General features: G+C 44.0%; 1 protein-coding gene across 1 annotated transcript in view; it reads left to right on the forward strand.

Annotated features, from left to right (window-relative positions):
• CEP41 (centrosomal protein 41) overlaps positions 1-20,927 on the forward strand; it is a 124,434-nt gene extending 103,507 nt beyond the window's left edge. Inside the window, exons 6-14 of the mRNA XM_042782896.1 lie at positions 3,660-3,707; positions 8,454-8,515; positions 9,476-9,545; positions 15,596-15,740; positions 17,615-17,766; positions 18,148-18,215; positions 19,280-19,394; positions 19,853-20,068; positions 20,797-20,927. Of these exons, the coding sequence (XP_042638830.1) occupies positions 3,660-3,707; positions 8,454-8,515; positions 9,476-9,545; positions 15,596-15,740; positions 17,615-17,766; positions 18,148-18,215; positions 19,280-19,394; positions 19,853-20,068; positions 20,797-20,927 (1,007 nt within the window). The remainder of the gene's footprint in view (positions 1-3,659; positions 3,708-8,453; positions 8,516-9,475; positions 9,546-15,595; positions 15,741-17,614; positions 17,767-18,147; positions 18,216-19,279; positions 19,395-19,852; positions 20,069-20,796) is intronic.
• The last annotated feature ends 598 nt before the right edge of the window (positions 20,928-21,525 follow it).

Genomic DNA, 21,525 nt, shown 5'->3' on the forward strand with positions numbered 1-21,525 from the left:
TTTTTTTTTTTTTTTTTAATTGGCTTGCCGATAGTCTTTTAGGCATCTTTTGTATAAAACAAAGATGTGTTTATAAATATATGAATTATAAAATTGATTAATTTCTAGTCTTTTTTTAAGAAAACAAGCTCACTGTCAGTCGATTCTGACTCACAGCAACCCCCACTGGGTTTCCAAGACTGTAAAGCATTACGGAGGCAGGCTGCCTCATCTTTCTTCCATGGAGCAGCTGGTGAACCACCGACCCTTTGGTTAGCAGCCAAATGCCTTAACCACTACACCACCAGAACTCCTTAGTTTAAAAGATAGTCGAAAAATCTTTTCAGCTGAAATGAGATCTAGTAAGATAAGCAGCATGCCTGAAACACAAGCAGTATGTGAAATGGGACAAAATGCCACTTTCCTGGCCTTCTGAAAGCACTGTTCGAGGTTTTTGGGCTGATTGGCCAGCGATGCCGTGTCTCATCTCCGACTGACCCAGTGCAGACTCTCCCATGCTCCTCTTATTCCCTGATGCATAGAAGGAATGTCTGTAAGGGAAAAAGCTGTTTGTCAATAGCCCTTTTAGATTGGGTCTTAATTTTGCCAAATACTTGTATAACTTTGCAAAAGACTGTTTCTTTGCCTTCTAATTGGAAACACACACACACACACACACAAACCAGGAGATGTGTGCAGGGTGGTTGTGAGAGTCCCCTGACAGTGCCACCTGCCCTGTAAGTACTCTGGAAATGTTGATAACGGACAGAGAGATGGCTTTTAAACACTTTGCTAGTCGGAACCACTGTAGTTGGAAATGTACTTTTTGTAATAATAAAGACTACAAAATGAGGTTGGCTATTGTTTTTCATTCGTAGAAAACCCTAGGGAATTTAGAACATAAGGTGGTTCCCCTGTTAAGGAAGTCACACTTTGTACATATTTACCTTTGTGGTTAAGTCGTGTTTTCAAAATAGCACAACTGGAAAAGCCATGTGTTCTGGTGAGCCATGTTGGACACCAAGGGGTGGAGGATGCATGCCTTGGCTTAGTTACTGACTTGCTTTGTCATTGGACACGTCAGTACACCTTTCCGTTTCCTGACTGCTGTTGGGTGCCATGGAGGTGATTCGTACTGGTCGTGATCCCATGTCACAGAGCGAAGTGACTGCCCCACAGGGTTTCCTAAGCTGTAATCATCATGGGAACAGATCACCAGCTGTCTCCTGCAAGGCTGCTGGTGAATCCAAACTGGCGACTTTCCAGTTAGCGGCCGAGTGCTTAATCATCGTGCCACCAGAGCTCCTTACGGTTTCCTGACCAGGCTGCCTAGAGCGTGTCTGACCAAGAGACAGTGACTAGGGCATGTTATGACATGTGCTTGTGGAAGACTCGGTCCCATATAAAAAGATACCATGGAAAGTCTCCTAAGAACAGGGTTGTGGGAAGGTGAACAGCACGCTGCTTTGCCCTGTCTTCCTCCCCCATTTTACCAACCTGGTGAGTTCGAGCCTCAGTTCAGGGTGGGTGGAGGTGGAGGGATATGTGTCTAGGAAGAGCTTGTGGTTTCCTCTCTAGAGATCTGGTCACATCTGAGGTCAGTTCCAGCCTAAAGAACTTAGAAAGATCCTATCTGGTTCTCATTCTGTTCTTAGGCGATGTTTGGGCATCTTCGGGGATATACTCAGTGTGTCTCTTTAGAAGACTCAGCCTTGGGAGAAGCTTGGGCTATTTTGTCTCTGTTCCAGCTTTTGGAAGGTCGAGGGCCACAGCTAATCCTCCCTTCAGGTCCTGTTACCGAGAGTATGTGCCTTAAGAGGAATTAAAAAAACAGAAACCAACTCAGTGAAATTTTGTTCCATGACATAGTCATGGTAAAGATTTAATAATAACAAATGAATTAAGTTGTTCTTTGCAAATGTCTTTTGGCTTTCTGAGCAAGGATTTTCTTTCTCTGCTTCTGACCTAAAAGTTCACAATAGTCCTTGAAAAACATCTGTTCAGCCATGAGTTGGAAACATTTCTTTTACCTGAAGTTGAGGCTGAATTTGACTAGATCTTTTCAAGGCTTAAAAGGTTATGAGCACAATTTCACAAATGGGAAACTATTTTGAATGTTTTCTTTCTTTTTTCTTTTTCCATACCTTTTAGGGGAAGCTCTGGTAGCATAGTGCCTAAGGCACTTGACTGCTAACCAGAAGGCTGGTGGTTCAAACCTACCAGCCACTCCTTGGAAGGAAGGTTGGGTAATCTACTTCCGTAGTGATACCGCCTCAGAAACCCAAGGAAGGGTCGCTATGAGTTGGGTCCGACTCAACAGCACATAACAACAACAACAACATACTTTTTAGGCACCAAATAGAGCTTGCTCAGTTGAATTGAATCAAATTGTTAAGCATACCCAAACCCCATTGCCATTTAGTCAAATTCTGATTCATAGAGAGCCCATAGGGCAGAGTAGAACTACCCCCTAAGGGTTTCCGAGGCTGTAAATCTTTACAGAAGCAGATTGCCTCATTTTTCTCCCTCAGAGTGCCTGGTTGGTTTGAACCACTGTTTGGTTAGCAGCCCAGAGCTTTAACCACAGCACCACCAGAGCTCCTTAATTGAAACATGCCCAGCAGAAAACTACTTCTAGCCTCTGGCTTGAGAGCTATAATTGAGTTCGTTTGGAAACCAGAATAATCCTGGCCCAGTTTTAATGTAAGAAAACTCTCCAAAGCACCTTGGCTAGAACCTCGTGTTGCAGAACCAGACCATAAAACACGAGGGCGGGGCCCTTCACATGGTGGGACTCTGCCGTTCCTTCCCCAGGAAACCAAACCCACAGTGAGTACAAGTCTGCAGACTGTGTGGTCTAGTTCAGCTGCTCCATCAGCATGAACAGTGGAAAACCGAGTTCAGGACAGAACGGGAACCCACAAGGCACATCGTAGACATTCAGAGAACATCGCTGCTGCCTTTCCCTCTGCTGCCTTTCTGCCCCATGAAGAGATACAGAGGCCCAAGAGAAGAGGGAAAGTTTGACTCAAAAGGAAAAAGAGTTGACATAAAAGAACCACCCACACCTCCTGGAACTTACAGGTGTTTGTGTGGTGTGCACCCAGCTTACACACATTTGACCAGAATACTTCGCTCATGTCGTCTTCGATCAGTGATGCTGTCTAACTCAAAAGACAGCTTACTGTGGGTGACCCGTTTGCCTCACGTCCAAGAATCTCTCCCAGACCAAGATAGCAAGGCCGAGGGGATACTTGCTTCCCGTTCTGCTTGCACAGGGTGATTCATTTTCTTCCATTAAAAATGAATCTAAAAGCCTTATTCTCTCTTTTTAGAAAAAAAAAAAAAACAGAATCCATCGAGTGTTTCTTGAGGACCTGTTGTGCTCTAACCATTCTTTATGGTACAGTCTTTATGTTAGTGATTTAATAACGAGAATTCAAGACCAAGGTCTAGTCATCAGAAATAAACGACTCAAGAAAGATCTGGCTTTTTTTCCTTTGTGTGTGACAATATTTCACTTATAAATACATGTTTTTAGTTTAACTTTAAAAAAAAAAAAATTATGGTAAAAGTTCATGTAGTAAAACATTTCTCTTCGAATTTTTTACGTGTGCGAATCTGTGATGTGAATTCCATCCATCATGTGCAGCCATGTCCATGTCTCACTCTCTTTGTAGGTAACAGCATGACCAAATACACTGAGAAGCTAGAAGAGATTAAAAAAAGTGAGTAAACGCTATTGGTGGTTTGGGAGAAACGGAGAGTCCGTATCTGGTCTGTACCATGGATATTTATTAATAACCCTAACTATGCTGTGGCTGGTACACACTGTAGGTGTGGGGTGTGAGACTGATGCCGTGGTGGGAGCTGGGAGGCAGGAGCCTGGTCGCTGCCTAGACAGAGGTATAAACACTATGCACCGTCCTTACCAGCCGCTGAGCTTCCAGCCTGTGGGTCCACCCTCTGTCTAACCCACATGCCATCCAAAAAAGGACAACCCTGTTACCTTTGATTCAGTTCCAACTCACGGCAGCCCTACGTACAAGGAGTAGAACTGCTTCACAAGTCGCCTTGGCCATCAGTTTTATGGAAACAGATCTCTAGGCCTTCCTTCCACGGTGTCTCTAGGTGGGTTTGAACTGCTAACCTTCAGGGTAGTAGTTGAGTGCAAACCATTTGCCCCACCCAAGAGATTCCATAAGAGATGTTAATGTCAGAATGAGGGGTGAGGTCTGGTGGAATGGGGCTAAGCAGTCAAAACTCAAGCTCCTTGTTTCATTGCACCCCAGTCTTCATGGCCTTTTTCAAGGTACTTAATGTTTCCTATCATGGTATTTTCTCTATACCTGGCATAGGGTAATAATAGCGCTGGTGCTGCACAGTGTCCTTTTGAGTATAAATTAGAGAGTGTTCATGAAAGACTTAGAGGTGTGAGAAAGGAAGAGCTTGTCCTTAAAGTGGTGTCATGCACTGTCAGCTCTCTGCAGTTGGCTTTTCCTTTAATTACAAACCATATTTCATGCCCATCCTTTTTAAAAACGAATCTTATGCAAAGGTATGCCATTGGTCATTGAGTGCATGGCCCTGGCACGAAATCGTACTTGTTGGTCCTGTGTCCAGAACTGATGTAAATGGTACACATCAGAAGCAGAATTAAATGAGCAACAGAAACACCTGTTTTCTGAGATGGATTTGCTCATGCTTAAGTAGGAGGACCCCGTGTTAGGAGAGTATTTAGCTAATGGTAGGAAAGAAGGGTCTTTGACAGAGGTGGGGACTCAGCTCCAGTAATACTCTCTTGCAAGAGAATATTACGAACCCACCAGGGGTAAAGCTCAGGAGGCAGGAAGGGATCGGAAAGAAGAACAAGTGCAGACACTGAACCCTGGGAGGAAGTGTGAAGAGGCTGATACAATGTGGGGAGTGCAGCCAGTGTCACAAACCAAAATGTCTATGAACTGTTGAATGGAAAACCAATTTGTCTGTAAACTTTCACCCAAATCACCAAAAAAGGTTATTTTAAAAAAAGAGAATATTACAAACCCAGAATATACTAGAGCTTTATTTATTTATTTATGCTAAATGCATAAGAAACTCACTGCCGTCGAGTCGGATCCAACTCTTAGTGACCCCTCCTTGGGTTTCCGAGGCAATATCTCTACAGAAGTAGATTGCCCAACCTTCCTTCCGAGGAGTAGCTGGTGGGTTTGAACTGCCAGCCTTCTGATTAGCAGTCAAATGCCTTAGGCCTTTTAATTTAGAAGGATAATGTTTCTGTTCCTTTTGAATTGCTGCTCCGTTGGGAAGCCCCTGACAGTAGATATGGATTGACAAGCAGCTTTATGCCAACTTCATTTCAGTTTGCTATTTTCAGCCATGCAGAGTAATGTTATAGATATTTTTTTGTTGTCTAATATCACAGTATCCTCTTTCCTTACATACTTTTATATTATTTATAAATGTATGTTTAAATATATACATATATATGCACCCAGGGACTCATATAGTATATATTACATTTGCAAACCGTGAAGATAATCTTGTTTACTCACCAGTGTTTCACTGTTGACCTTTGTCTGTCCAAGGCAGGCAACATTCAGCTGGCCCGTTTCTCCTTTGCTTTGTTGTTGTACATCTCCCATCCATTTGTAGCTGAGGTGAGCTGAAACACCATACCAGAAACTTGTCCCATAACAATGTATTGTCCTACCCATGTTTTCAAAACCCTGCTGAAGACAGTTCTTCAAACTACAGCATGGTCACTTTAATGCCTAAACTTTAAGTGGAGTTTAGCTCCGACAAGCAACTCCTTTACAACGGACTCCTTGGCAGTACTGACCTCCCCTCCCTCTGTGCAAGCTGTGGCTTCCCATTAGGCAGGCAGGAGGTGCCTCTCACCTTGCTTCACACACTTTGTGTTGAGTCCTGACTAGAATTACTTGGGATTGTATTTTGGGATCTGCATTTTGGAAGATACTTCCTTCTCTTTTCCCATCTTCTGTTGTAGGTGTTCTTTGGGTCAAAAGGGAAGAGAAGATCGTCTTGTTCCACGACACTCTAGACCCATCCCTTAACTTGGGTTACCTGAGCTGCCGTGTCTTTCTGTGAAATCACAGACTTTGTTCTGTGACTTCCATTGATTGGTCTTCCACTATGAGCCCAACTTCCCTTTGCTAATAATGTGTTTTAACAGAACCCTGAAAACGCAGAAATACTTTGTAATCTGAATAGTCTTTCAACTCTGTCTGGGGAAAACAGACACTGTGTCTATTGACTGCTCACAAAGCCCATTCTTGGTTCCTGGTGGTTAGATGACACTGGTTGGGCCCAGTGTGAAACACCCTGGATAGTCGGGTCTCTGTCCTTCCAGTAACTTGAGAGAGACAGACTTAGACCCCAGACTTACTGGAGAAGCAAAATTTGATAACACATCTGAAGCGAGGAGTATTTGTCTTCCCCACCGAGTTTTGGAGCAGCCACAGTGGCAGACGCTCCATTCCTGAAGCTCTATCTGCTCTTGTGAGGACAGAGTGACGGCGCTTTCCAAGCCAGCATTTTTATAAACTTTCAAACTTACTCTAAAACGTATAGCTTGATCTCTTAGCTCTGAGTAATAATGTCAGAAAGTCCTAATGATGGCTCTCCTTCTAAACCAGAACCAGGTACGTGGAGTTGAGGCTCAAATGTGCAGCAGGGTGGTTGCTAGCGCGTGGGTAGAGAACATTAGACATGCCACTCACGAGAAAATGGCAAAGCCTACTTCTTGTTTAAGGCAATCTCCGGTTAGAGAGGGTTCTAGCATGTGCAGTTTGTATTTAGAAGGTGGAGTGTTGGAGAAGACATGTTTTTCAAACTATGTAAACATACCAGAGGGATATGGATGGATAAGTGTCGGGGTGCCCAAGGCGTGAAAGCTGTTGATTGTTTTCGTCGCCTGATGTATTGCCATTTGTATTTACATCAGGCACTTAGGCTGTGCGAGTTGATGTCAGCTGGGTGGAATACTAGTTATTCAGTTACACTTTTTAAAGCACCTGCTCAGCCTTGTGGGAGCAGATCCTGGCAGGATTTAGAAGCTCCTTTTCATCCAAGTGTGTTACCTTGATGTGTTCAGAAGCTGCGCTAAGAATTTTCTAGTAGTAATGGTCAGTTATTAGCTACATCCCTCTCTAAGACATTTTAGAACAGAGAAACATTAATGCTCTGAAGAGGAGTCTCTCTGTATTTACAGAGGGCTGGCTTTGAAAGTAGTATAATTTCCTGGCTGTGAGTCTTCAGGTGTTTGGTAAACTAAGCTCACATTATCCTGCAAAGTAACCAGCCGGTCTGTGCTGGTTTTTTGGAAAATTCAGAGAAATGCTTAGTAATCCCAGGGAAATAATCTTAAATACCTTTAATCCTTTCCTTTGTTGCTAGGAGTCTTGGTTTATGAGATACTTATGGTCTAAAGGCCATAGCAGTTGTCCAGCCAACCTTTAGTAATTTTGAAATAATGAGGCAGTATTTAAGGCGTCATGGTTGCCAATATCAAAACTGAGACACAAGGAGTGAGAAGTGCCAGGAGGCAGGAGTTCCACACTGGAAACTTTTCGGTTGGCACTTGCCTTCAGAAAAGTTCTAAAGGAAGCAAACTCTTAACGTGCAGCTGTGGGCACTTACTAGGTAAAGTGAAATTGGCTCAATTTCAAACACTTGTTCAACGGGAGATGAAGAATTAGTAACACAAGGGCAGAAGTGACCCATTCGACTTCTGTCTCTGACTGTAAAGATAGAAACCTGTTGCCCTAGAAGCCATTCTGAGTCATGGTGAGCCCACATGTAAAGATAGCACTGAATAAATAGTGATGTTGTCAGTTGACTTTTACTGGAGTTGGAGAGAAGCTGACAGCAGGAGACTATCAAGATAAGTCATAACTTTGTGCCCCGCTTTGTATCTGGGGTGGGGGTGGGGGACTCTTATCCTATGTCTCTTGCCATAATGTATGACCTCAGGAAGAGCTCATTTCCGGCTGGAATCACAGCTGTGTCGGTGTAAAGGTTCTGCCAGTGACCGGGGGTCACTCAGCTGGATCTCTTCTCATTTGTGAAATGCAGACAAGTATTCCCTGTATTGTCCCAAAAAGGATTCTAAGCAGCTTACAAATCTGCATCCAATGTGGTATGGGAAAAGCAGAGACAACATAGGAAAGGAAAATGGTGGACTCATCAAATGAAGGCCAGGGGTCAGGTCAGTAGACACAAAAAGGTGGCTTATCAATTCAACCTTCCGTTTCCTGCTGGGAAAACATGAAGACATGATCATACATCCTGCCCCACCTAACTTGGGGGGGTTGCTGTGAAGGATGTAGAAAAGCTTGTAAAGATGTAGAACAATGTAGCATGGAACTTGATGACTAGAAAGAATTAATGGATTGAGACTCCAAGAAAGCAGAATAAACCTAGAAAAATCTTTGCCCTCTCCTGTTTTTCAGATTATAGATACAAAAAAGATGAGCTTTTCAAGAGACTAAAAGTGACAACCTTTGCCCAGCTGGTAAGTTCAGTGGGCTTCCACTGGAATGAAGAATGCCTCATCTGTGCTCCCTGATACAATATTCCTCAATTCCATTCCGGAGAAGGTGTGCGGAGGGGTTTCTGCTGGTGCTTGTATCTCATCGGTGGGAGGATGTGTAGTGTGTGCGTACATGGGGGTGATTGGAAACTTCCCTGTAAAGTAAAAGTATATTTTACTTTTAATTACTCAGGTTTACGATTCAGGTTTTATTTTTCTTGTGTATTTACTTTAATATTTAGATCTAGAATTCTGGGTCTGGATCTTTGGACCTTTGTCTTTGTGGAAACCAGTGAACTCCCTTTCCTTCGGTGGCAGGCTCCTCTCCAGGTTATCCTGCCATCGGCTGTTTGTTACTTTGGTCAAGGCAGTTCCTTCCTTCTTTTAAAACCCTGTCTTTCTGGCCCCTAAACAAGAGTGACATTGGTATAACTGAATTCGGATTCTTGGGTCTTATAAACCAAGTTATGAAAAGTGCTTTGAAGAGGCAAACTGGACACTGGTGTAAGTAATGCTGTCATCAGTATATTCACAATTGCACTTATTTCTTTACTACATGATGAATTGGTGATGTCCTTCTCTGTTACTGTATGTCAGTATTGCATTTGCAAGAAATAACATGTTAGGTGTCAACCAGAGTACCTGCAAATGTCGTTTTAAAACCCTTACTCATATTTCTTCTCCTAAATTGTCCTTCTGGACTTTTAAGTTAATCATGTAATGGTTTAAATGAATCTTTCCTTCTGGAATGATTATCCTCCGTTTAATTGCTATCCTCCCTGCCCCTCCCTGAGTGAGGGGGCTGAGAGCTAGACTCTGGTTGAAGGCACGGGCAGCTTTTTCAGACGAGAGGTCTTTGATGTTCCCTCATCTTTTATAAAAGACAGAATTGCCTCGCTGAAACACACACACACATTTACACATTTTACTCTTTTCTTTCAGGTCATCCAAGTTGCTTCCCTGTCTGATCAAACACTGGAAGTGACAGCTGAGGAGATTCAAAGACTAGAAGGTAATAATATTGAGGGTGTGAGAAAAGTAACAGAGAGACCATTTGCCAGAAGGACTCACCAGCACACATTTGTTGTGTTTGCTGGGACATGGGACTTTGATGTGCCTACTTGTAATGAAGTTGTCCCTCTTGGAGAAATCGTCATGGGTGTTTTAATTGTTTCGTTCTTACTCTCTGGAAAAGCCACCTGCTTTTCCAGCTCTAGCATTCGTGGTTTTGAATGTCTGAGATGCATTTAATCTACTAATTACTTGTTTCAACAAGTATTTTTGAACGCGTTCAATATGTGTGTAAGGAGCCCTGGTGGTGCGGTGGTTATGCGCTTGGCTGCTAACTGTAAGGTCAGTGGTTCAAATCTACCAGCCATTCCCTGGGACAAAGATGTGACATTCTGCCTGCATAAAGATTTACAGCCTTGGAAACCCTGTGGGGCAATTCTACTGTAGGGTTACTATGAGTTGGAATGGACTTGACAGCACATAACCACGTATGTATATAGGTCCCGTATTTGGTGCTATGAGACTACAAAAATGAATAAAACTCAACTCTGTTCTTTTGGAGTGTGTAGTCATGTGTGTGCATATAGGGGTGTGTGGGTGTGTGTTGGGTGGGGATATGATGACAGGACCCCAGAATTACTAATCTGGCTGAATTTAATCATGGTGGTGTGGGAGGAAACTGCCATTTGTTGACTGGATCGCTAGGTGCTTCATGCAGATTTTCTTATTTAATGTTATCAGAAAACACTAGAAGGAAAGTGTTCATCTCTACACTTCACAGCTGAGAAACCCAAGCCTCAGAGACTTCATTACTTGCTGAAGGAGCTACGGATGAGGGGACAGAGACCTGGGAGACAGATCCAAGTGTCTCCAGTAACAAAGTCCAGTGTCTTCCCACTGCCTGTCCTGCATCCTTCAGGGATTCTGGAAAATTCCCTTAGTGAGATGCAGGGCGCCATGGGAGTTCGGAGGCAGGAGAGGAGCGTTCCAGTTAGGAAGCCAAGTTATGCGTCCTTGAGAGCACTTTGGAGCTGGGCCTTGAAGGGGGACAAGTGCAAACTGAGGCCAGTGCACGAGGTGACAGAGCGCCAGACGCGATGGGGAATCGTGTCACCCATCCTGGCGCTCTGGTCTCAGGAGGATAGGTGCTGGGTAAGAGACAAGGCCACAAAGGGGGGGCTCCCGATTTCCTTCCTTAAATACCGACTTGAAAGTAAAGGCCCTTATTCGTACGAGCCTGAAAAGAAGACGCAGAATTCAGGTCTCTTACGCCAAAGCACCAAGCCATCAAGGCAGAGCTTGTTTACTGGCGAGGAATGTGTTTTGTCCAGGCTGATGTAGGCCAAGAATGGGACCTGTGATTTCAAGACAAGTTTCTCAGGAACTTTGAACACTGGGTTTGCGCACCTCGCGTGGCATTTCCCTGGGCTTGTTTTGTTAGAGAGAATAAAGAAAGCTGGGGCTTTCTCTCTGACAGACGCCGCTCACACAGCAGAGAGAGAAGGGCTCTTTGTAACAGAGATAATTGAGTCTCCTGGTACAAGCACTCCCAGTTCTAACCTGGTTACATAAGCACCTGCATTTGGTCCTTTCATTCGCTGTTGAGATTGCAGCCTCAGAACATACAGACCCATGCCCATCTCTGCGAGCACAACAAGCTTTTAGAAAGTAGGACGCCATGATGGGCGAGGGCCATTAGTGTCCATCTAGCACTCTGTGCAGAATAATAACTCACTCAGGAACGAGGGGAGGACAGGTTGCCTCGGTAACATCTCTGTTCCTAATGTTGACTGCTTTTTCCTGATTGAAAAGGGTATTTACATTGGTGAATTGGCATATGTTTTATTGGGTCTATTTTCACCACAAAAGTTTTGAAAAAGTCTATTTACAGAAAATTAGAGAAATGCAAATATAGATAGACATGTATAAATAAGAGAATTGAAATCGCTTAATAATCACTGTTAATATTTGGTCCGTTTTCCCCCATTGCCCTCCTCAGCTTCACAGTTCACCCCAACCAGCTTCACACTTTTGTGGGTAGCTTTGCCCCATGCCTCTCTGAGTGAGCATTTCATCATTGCCTGCTTTCCTGTGTCAGTAAAGAGTCCTCAGTAGCACAATTGTACAGGTCACGTTGCCATAACGTCTGTCCTTTGGATATACTGTAATTTAGTTATAATTCTCCTATTGTTGGGCGAGATCTTTTTTTTCTCATTTTTCTCTTTTATCAAATAACACCGCAGTGTGTGTACGTAAATTTTTGTTTGGTTCTGCTTAGGCTCTGAAAATAAATTGCTGTAGCTGGTCAAAAAGTAGAACCGTTTTAAGACCCTGCATGCTCGCCGTCACACTGCCCTCCATCCACAACGGTTTGACCTGTTTACGATCCAACAAGAGTGTGTGAGAATGTCCCTTCCTCCCTCTCCCAGCCAGCCGAACAATGGTGGTTTTTGTAAATATTTGAGAATTTGATCGATGTAAAAACAGTATCTAATCATTTTGACTTGAATTGCTTTGCAGGTGAGGTTGAGCCCTGTGTTGTGTGTGGGGGGGAGTATTTCTTCTTTTGAGGACTTTGTGTCTCCTTTCCCTTTTTTGTTTTAAGTAATGGGATATTCATCCATGTAGAATTGTGATACCTTTATACGATGGGAACAAAAACAGCCTTGAAAATGAATGAGCTAAATCTTTACTTGCTAATTTGGAATAATTCCTAAGCTACGTAGGGTCTTAAGTAAAAAGGAGAGGAAAAAACACAGTGTAAAGCAGTGTGAATGGCATACTCCTGTGTATGTAGAAAGGAGAGGAAGTGAAATACATGCAGAAATATATAGTCGTCTCATTTCTGGAAGGAGATGTTAATGTGTGAGTGTGACTACCATGGGGGAAGAAGCCTGTGCGACTGCCGGTAGGAAGGGGGAAGACATCCTTGCCGTATTAGCAATTGTATCCTGTTTGCATTTTTATCTCTCTGTGCCATGATCCTTTTTTAATTAATTAGTTGATTTAAAAAAAACTTTCTAAATTAAGTATGTTAATCTTTTCTCGTTTATATATGTTACAAATATTTTTTCCTAATTTGTTATTCATCTTTTAATTTTCTTCTGTTGGCTTTTATTTATTTCTACATATACCGTGTGTGTGTGTGTGTGTGTGTGTGTGTATTTGTTGTTGTTATGTGCCCTTGAGTTGGACCCGACTCATAGCGACCCCTCCTTGGGTTTCTGAGGCAGTATCACTACAGATGTTGATTGCCCTGTCTTCCTTCTGAGGAGTTGCTGGTAGGTTTGAACTGCCAGCCCTCTGGTTAACAGTCCAGTGCCTTAGACCCAGAAAGTCCACAGTAAGGTGAATTATTATTCACCTCTGTTTTCTTCTTTTGGTTTGTTCTATTTGTTTGTTTCCTCTACGTTTCACCCATGTGTAATATATTTTGGTGTATGATGTGAGGTGATTATCTAAATTTGTTTAGACTGTGAAATTATCCCGACACCATGTATGGAGGAGTGTTCTCTTCACTCACTGATATGTGAAGTCATTTTTAACATATATTTTATAATACATAGTCTAGGAATTTTTTTCTTGTTTTCTTTTGTATTGCATTGTTCTACATCATTTACATTTTTGATATATGTTACCCTCTGTTAAAGCAGATTCTCCAAAATTTTTATATGGATACAGAGCTGCACACACATACATACATATATTTTTTTTTCTCATCTTTAAAATCCCTTCAAGTTTTTATTTCTAATTCCATTGGGATTCCAAGTTAAACTTAGCAAGGATCAGCATTCCAATAAAATCACCATCTTTATTCAAGTGGTCTGTAATGCTCCTAGGGAAAGTTTTCCCAAGTCATGTAAAGGCTTATAAGTTTTTACAGGTTTTTTACATCTCTCGTTAGGTTTGTTTCTACGTCTGCAGTTGTTCCTGTAAATGAGATTAGCTTCCTGTTATTTTCTAACTGCTTTGTAGGGAAACTATTGTTTGTTACTATTTATTTTGTTATCTAACCATTTATTTATTTTCTGCATTCTAATAATATTTTCTTGAGGTTTCGGATATATTATTGGATCATCTACAAATTAAATTTTAATATCCTTTCTAATAGCTCAAAAGCAAACCCACTGCCATCGAGGCCCTCTGGACACCTAGCGACCCTGTAGGACAGAGTACAACAACCTCATATGGTTTCCAAGGCTGTAAAGCTTTAAGGAAGCAGAATGTTACGTCTTTTTCCTGTGGAGCAGCCAGTGGTCTCAAACCACTGACCTTTCAGTTTGCAGCTGAGTACTTTAACCACTGTACCACCAGGGTTCCTTTCTTTTAATAGTACTCTTATTTCTGTTTCTTCCCTCATTATATTGGCTAGAACATCCAATACTCAAAACTCTTTGGTCTTAGGACCCCTCTACACTCTTAAAAATTACTGATGCTCCCAAAGAGCCATGGTTTCTGTGGATTATATCTGCTAATAGTTACTGTATTAAAAATGTGAACTGAGAACTTAAAAATAGTTATTTACTACTTCATTTAAAAATAGCTATTAAATCCACTACAAACATAGATATTTATAGAAAAATAACTCTATTTTTCCAAGCAAAAAAAATTTACTGTTTTACATTTTTGCACATCTCTTTAACATCTGTCTTAATAGAAGACAGCTGCATTATTTGCTTCTATATTTGATCTGTTGCGTATACTGTTCTGGTTGAAGTATATGAAGAAAATCCAGCCTCACACCAACCTGTAGTTGGAAAACAGTGGAACATTTTAATAGCTCTTGAGAGAGTGGGAGCTGTTTTTCTTCGATACTCCACCAGAACTCAGCTGGTAGTTTCTTAGAAGTTAGTTGCCACATGGAATCTGAAACCTATCAGTGAGCTTCCCGTGCACAATTACATTAAAATCCACTGGCCTGTCTTGTACTTTGAGTGGATCTTTTGCCCTTGCTTGATTTTATAACACCATGCATTTCAAAACTACTGGTTCACCGAGTTAGTAGATCTTCCAAATGGCGATGCATTTCATTATCCAGTATAATAATAATAAATAAAAAATGCATCCGTTAATCTCAGCATCTCGCTCATCAGAAAAATCTAAGTGTTGGGAAACGGTCAGGCTCCTGCTGGAAAGTCAATTCTCAAACTTCTGATTCATGATAGAAATTTCATCACTGGCAGCAAATACCATCATGTTTTTCCGACATGACAAGCTCATTCTGTTCATTTTTGAGAAAATGCCTGCCAAATACCCAAGTCTGAATAATCATAGTTTTCATCCGTTTTTCTTCCAGGTAACAATGTGCTCACAAAAGGGGGGGCCGTCCAGTTCAGTGGTCTACAGCAAATGCTTTCGGGGTTCCTCCCGTTTCTTTGCACAGAATATCAAGCAGATGTGTACTTAAGGGTGGGATTTGACACAGATTGATTTTTACTGCTTCGTTAAGGATGTTTTTTAGTGAGACCGGCATATTTGTCTGCTGTGAATATGTGCGTGATGGGAAAGACTGTATCGCACACTAATGCAGTTTGGTGCCACTGCCTTGGTTGTACTAAGGTGCTGGCAGCTCTACCCAGCATTTCAGTGCAGGTACCAACATGGTAAGAAAGACGAGGAACATCTCAGTGTGGCTACAAGCTAGGTTCGCCCTGCAGACGCCCTGAAAGGGTCTGGGTGATTCCTAGGGTTCCCAAACTACTTACTGAGAAGGACTAGAACAGTGTAAGAATGGTGGTAGGATTTTTTTGTCTGGATCTAATTTCAGTGGAAATATCTAATGATGATCAAAGCCACACCAGTTCCCCTTGACTCTGACACATGGTAACCCCACGTATGCCAGAGAACCGCCCTCACTCTCAGACTTATGACCAGTCAGAAGCAGGTCACCAGGCCTGTCTTCCAAGGCGCCTCTGGCTGGATTCAAACTGCCAAGTTTAGGGTTAGCAGTCGAGCGCTTAACCTTTCTCACCACCCAGGAGCTCCTGGAAATGCCTAATAAGTGAATCAGAGTTCTGAGGTTAAACTTACTTAATCATTTGCAAATTTTAGACAACGATCCTGGGACTTCAGACCCTGATGTGGAGAACAGTGCCAGGACCAATGGGAAAGGGAGCCCTGGTGGGCAGTCGCCTAGTCCCGTCCAGTTCATAAACAACGTGGGAGCCGGGGACTCCAGCCGCTCGACGCTGCAGAGGTACTCCAACAATCCGTGTCTCCTTGGCTTTTTACCTGGGGTTCATCTGGAGCGGGCTTTGCGGGTTTCCTTACTGTACAGAACCAGCGGCAGCGGAGTCCCGTCTGAATCCCAGCCTTTGCTCTTTCTCGTTATGTGAACGCCACCCCCTGAGTTCTCTCGCAGCACTCTTGGTAGTTAATGTAAGAATATTAATAGATTATTAATGTTCACTCCTCCCTTCCACTCTTCTCAGCCTTCCTACGCTCAAATTTGTTATTAGGACTTAGCTTTACAACTACTATCTTTTGATTCAAAGAGTAGGACTTTTTTTCCCCTTTCTCTGTTACCGCTTACAGTTTACCCTGTCTAGAGTCAGAGAGCCGTCCGTTGTTCTCTGCTGTTGACCAGTAGGTGCAGAGAGGAGCAAAGGGGAGGCAGGTGCTGTCGCGTTGATGGGGGCACTGCCCGCGGGCTGGTCCTCCTTCCCTGGAGACGCAGCACTGTCCCACAGCTGACTCACTACCGCTCGTGAGACCGTGCTGACTCTCAGCACATACTCACGCCGTCTGTGGGAGCACACAGACCACGCTTCACCTACTATGGAAAGAACCACTGTTAGTACCACTGTTCGTATTGTTATAGCTGCTTTTGTGAAAGAACTCTTAAAACTGCACTGAAAAAGAGATAGCCCTTCACCAAGGGCACCATTTCACATCAAAGGGGTTTTCTTCTGCCTTGGTTCCAGAGGATAGGCACTCACCATGGCATGTAGTTATCATGTGTATCGAATGTAAGTGAGGAATTTGATTTATTTGCCTTGATGGGAAAAGGAACTGTGCTACCTGTTTACCTGGAATTGGGTGGGTGGGTCTGAATACTCACCTAGGGGAGGGAACATCTTCTCATTTGAACATCTTCTCAGATACTTCACTACTTGGCATTTTGTTCCTGACACATGCTCTTCTCACTTCTCTCATTTATGTTTGCACCACACTTTATGTATCATTGTTGTGGTGACCCGTGTTAGGATGTAATGACCGTAGGAACAGAACTGGAGGAGTTGTGAGGTCCCACCCTTTCATACCAGCCCTTCCTCTTTCTCAGTCCTGTATGTGAGAGCCACCAAATCTAAAAGCCTCTCCAGCCTCAGTGATTGAACCCGTAAAGTGGAAGGAGGTTCAGATAGCTTATGAAAGCATTAAGGGTCCATATCCTTGTTGCCTGGACCATTGTATGAGCATATGAAATACATGAAAATGTTACTGTTCCTTGATATTACATAAACACACACATAAATGCCTTTCTCTTATCAACTTTATTAAGCAGCCTTGGTGGCACAATGGTTGAGCACTTGGCTGCTAGACAAAAGGTCGGCGGTTCAAATCCACCAGCAGCTCCGCTGGAGAAAAACCAGGCAATCTGCTTCTGTAAAGACTACAGGCTTAGAGACCCTAGGTGGCCGTTCTACTCTGCCCTGTATGGTTGCTGTGAGTCGGAATCGACTCACCTGCAGTGGGGTTTTCTGTCGACCTGGTTCCTCCTTTTGCTGTTTTCTTACACTGCTCATACTTCCCTCAGATTAACTGCTCCCCTCTCCTGCCACAGAAGGCTGCCCTTGTTGCTGGGGGCAGCATGTGCCCTATGGTTTCTGTCCCCTCTGCCATGCTAATGGCCCAACATGCGTTCTCCATAGGTGGGTCTGGACACGTGGATTCCCCATTGGGGTCCAGTGGGATAGAATAGGAATCAGAGTCAGAAACGAGACACTGTATCCATTCTCCTTTCTTCTTCAAAAGACACTGGGCACTCATCTCACTGTTCTGCTGGAATGCAATTGACCTTTAAGCCACCGGCCTGGACTAGTTCCTCCTGACCTACTTTTCCATTCGCAGCGTCATCAGTGGTGTTGGGGAGCTGGACCTAGACAAAGGGCCAGTGAAGAAAGCAGAGCCCAACACCAAAGACCAACCTTATCCCGACTGCCCCTTCCTGCTGCTCGACGTGCGAGATAGAGACTCTTACCAGCAGTGCCACATTGTTGGAGGTGAGAGAGGCATAGCCTGACAGTGTCTTGCTCCCAGAAGCAGAGCCGGTTTGGAGTCCAGGCGGCCTGGAGACACGTCCCCTGGAACCCTGGGAGAGCTGGACCCGTGATGGGCGGTGGGCTTGGCTCTGCTGTCATACCCACAGAGGCTGGCAAGGGGCTCCATCCTAAAGATCTGAACAGTAACTGAGGCTTCATGTTTTGTTCATAGTGTCCTTTTCTTTCAGGAGAGTAATTTGTTTTATGACTTGATGGTTTTAAAAATGTGTTTCTTTGACTTCCATCTTTTAACTCCTAGTTAAATCTTAAATTAGCTGGAAATTGGGGCCAGCTTGTGCTAAGGGAGCTACAGACATCCTAAGCCTTTTCTTCTTTTTGCAGCATACAGTTATCCAATTGCAACTCTATCTAGAACAATGAACCCTTATTCAAATGATATTCTTGAATATGTATCCTTTGCTGCATGCTAAGGAGTTGGACGGTATGAGGACTGTAAGAATCGAACTTAATCACAGACCGTACTCCTGGTCACAGTACTCTTAGAAGGACCTTTGGTGTGAATCAGCCTCACGTGTTTAGGATTGGAGTGCTTGGCTGTTTACTAAGCATTCTGACAGTGTGGAGACAGACGCTTCCAAACCAACCCTGCATTGGGCACAAAGACATTCCAGTACAGTTGTGGTCTGTTGAGAGTGAGGCCCAAGACTTTTTTCCCTAGAAATCTTGACCAAGTAAAACTTAAGAGGTAAATCTTCTTTTCCTTTTTTTAAAACTCTTCTTTCTTAAAATTTTAAATTTTTTTGCCCCAGAAAATCATACAAGTAGAAAATAATTTATTGAAAAATCTAAACAAGGAAATTGGACTCTCCCATAACTTCACAATTGAACAACTTCTCCAGTGACGTTTGTGGCGGGTTTTATTCCTACTCCTTCCATGTAGTTTCCTTAACAAAGCTGAGATCATACTGCGTATGTAATTGAGTATATTGCGTTTTTTTTTCTCACCTCTTTGTATTGCAGGGTCTTTTCCGATGCTCACACAAGACTTTTGTAAATCTCATTTTTGAAACTGTGTATATAATAACACTCATCTTTGAATTTAATGTAGTTTGCTAAACCATTCCTCTGTATTGGACTTATAGCTGGGTTTTTGGTTTTTTTTTTTTTTTTAACTGGCTAAAGTAGACACACTGGGCATTAGACTTTTTCTATTTCCTTATCTGTGAAATGGGAATCATAATGGATACTTTCCAAGATTATAAGGATAAAAAAGCTGAAGGGTACAGAACACCTTAACTGGTGCTGTCTTGGACCGTAGTAATATTAGTTTAAAAAAGAAAAGAATACCAGCCTATGTGGTTTCCAAGACAGGAAAACCCAATAGCTGGTGGTCTGACCGTGAAGAGTGGGGTCATCGGACGTCCCCTGAAATCAGCGTTTGTTCCTAGAGGGTTTCTTGTAGTCTGGGGGCATTAGCTCGGTGCTGCCAAACCTTAACTCATCTGACTGTTAGAAAAACGCCCATGGCAAGATCATCATCCTGTATGACGATGACGAGAGGCTGGCCAGCCAGGCAGCCACCACCATGTGCGAGCGGGGCTTCGAGAACCTCTTCATGCTTTCCGGAGGTGAGCCGGGCTTGGTTCTTCTTGGGACATAACAGACAGGTGTGTGGACTCCCAGCCCTCCAACCCCACCCCTCTTTCCTGTCAGCACTCACAATTTAGTCTTCTGGGAAGAGAAAGCCACACGGGCTGGAATGATCAGGAGTCAAGCAAGACACTCATTAGTTCCCTCAGCAGCACATGGTTTAATTCCTGAAGTAAAGACACAGCTTTAGGGCTGTGTGAGAAAGCCATAGTGTGGAAGTCTTGAGCAAAAGGAGTCTGTGGCATTCTCAGAATCCCACGTAACAAGTGGCATTTTCTGGTGCAATTTGCTTAATGGTGGAGCAGTTGTGGAAATGTCAGGCCCTTGCAATGTTGGCCTCTACTTGGTGACTAGAGACTAGAAGACATGCAGGATTCTCTCCAGACCTTGGCTTGGCCCCACCATGTTAATGCTGCTCTTTCTGATCTACACCTAGGTCTAAAAGTCTTAGCTCAGAAATTTCCAGAAGGACTGATCACTGGTTCCCTGCCAGCATCCTGCCAGCAGGCGCTTCCCCCTGGTTGTGCTCGGAAAAGATCAAGCCCCAAAGTGCCACCCCTCCCGGCCGAGAATAAATGGAGATTTACGTCAGAAGACTTAAAAAAGATAGAATATTACCTGGAAGAGGATCAGGGGCCTGCAGAAAACCCTAGTAAGATATTTGGACCTTCGGAGATTTTGTTTTCTGTGGGGCTTGAGGTTTTCAGCATTGAGCATCACCTCATCCCATCGCATGAGAAGCTTGATCTCTTACATTCAGATTCTGGAGACACTTGTGTGTGTGTATGTGTTTGTGTGAATGAGTGTGTGTGTGTGGTGCAGGTGCTGTGGGGGTGGAGGTGACCTGAAACGGTGCCCAGGATGAGGCCTGGAGTACAGACATGGACAGAGATGAGAGTTTATTGGTCAAATCCAGCGTCTGTGTCAGGCACAGTTGAGAAGTTAAGCGTAAGGCACCCCGATCCCCTCTGGAAAAGTTCGTGTTCCCTCCTGCTCCTCCTGACCGCATGTCGGCCGCTTCAGAACGCCCTTGTGGTTTGCCTTCCTGCCGGACCACATGACTTCTCTCCTCCTTCCTCTCATCTCCTCTCGTTATCCTCTACCAGGAAAGGAAGGAAGGGCAGAGCGGGTTGGTTGGAGATAATGAAGAGGAAAAAATAAGCTCTCTGGGTTTCTATCGCTCCCTGCCCCTCCCCCGCTTCAAGTCCATCCCGAGGATGAAGAGTAGGTCATCCTTAGCTGCAGGGAGATGCTGAGTAGGACTTCATTAGCTTAAAAGTGGCTGTGGAGTAATAAGACTTCATTAGCTTAAAAGTGTGCCTGGCAGATTGCTCCGGGAACATTCCTGCAGCTCTGCCCCTTGCTCTCTCCCTCCCTCAGGCCGGCTGAACCAAGGGAACACCTCTGGAAGAGACTCCAAGGGTGGAAAAGACTCCAAGGTTCCTGCCACCGGGCCCCTGAGCTCCCGCTCCCTTGGCAGCAGCCCCCCACAAGGCAAGCCCTGGAAGTAAAGACTCCATCTCTCTTAGTCAAATAAATGTTCCCCTCCTTTCGAAACCCCTGAGCATTTCTCAAGTTGGTCATTTTGAGAAACTGCTCGGAGGAAGGGCCACGACCTGTGTGCTAGGCGCTCTGCCCTCCTGCCTCCACCTCCTCCCCACGTCCACGCGGGAAGGCTCTTGACTGGTGACCACCAAACCTACAGCCTGACAGGCTTCAGTACCCTCCCTGTTGTTTACAGAATATTTACGTCTTTGAAACTGAGTGGGAAAAAGAAAGGTCTGCCTTTTTTCAGCTTTTACTTGGTTGAATAAGGTCCAGCATGTCTGGCCTGGACCCGATGTTTTGTAAACGAGTCCGGCACAGCTGCTGGTGTGTTGGCCCCATCCCTTCCCTTTTCTCACACTGCTCTGGTTTTACGAAGGGTTGCCCAAGCAGGGCTCTCACAAAGACGGTCTCGGAGCATCCTGGGGCTGCGGACGCTTAGAGGTCCTGGCAGCGGTGGGCGCACACCATGTGTGGGCCCCGCGCTGGTTCTCTTCCCAGCACGCGCTGAAGGCTCCGTCGGTGGCTGTGAGCGTGGCTCGACGATTTCGTAGAGTAACACTC

This window comes from Orycteropus afer, unplaced genomic scaffold (assembly GCF_000298275.1).
Source record: "Orycteropus afer afer isolate SDZICR_OR568_19922 unplaced genomic scaffold, OryAfe1.0 scaffold00501, whole genome shotgun sequence".
In the NCBI taxonomy this organism is placed as follows: domain Eukaryota; kingdom Metazoa; phylum Chordata; class Mammalia; order Tubulidentata; family Orycteropodidae; genus Orycteropus; species Orycteropus afer.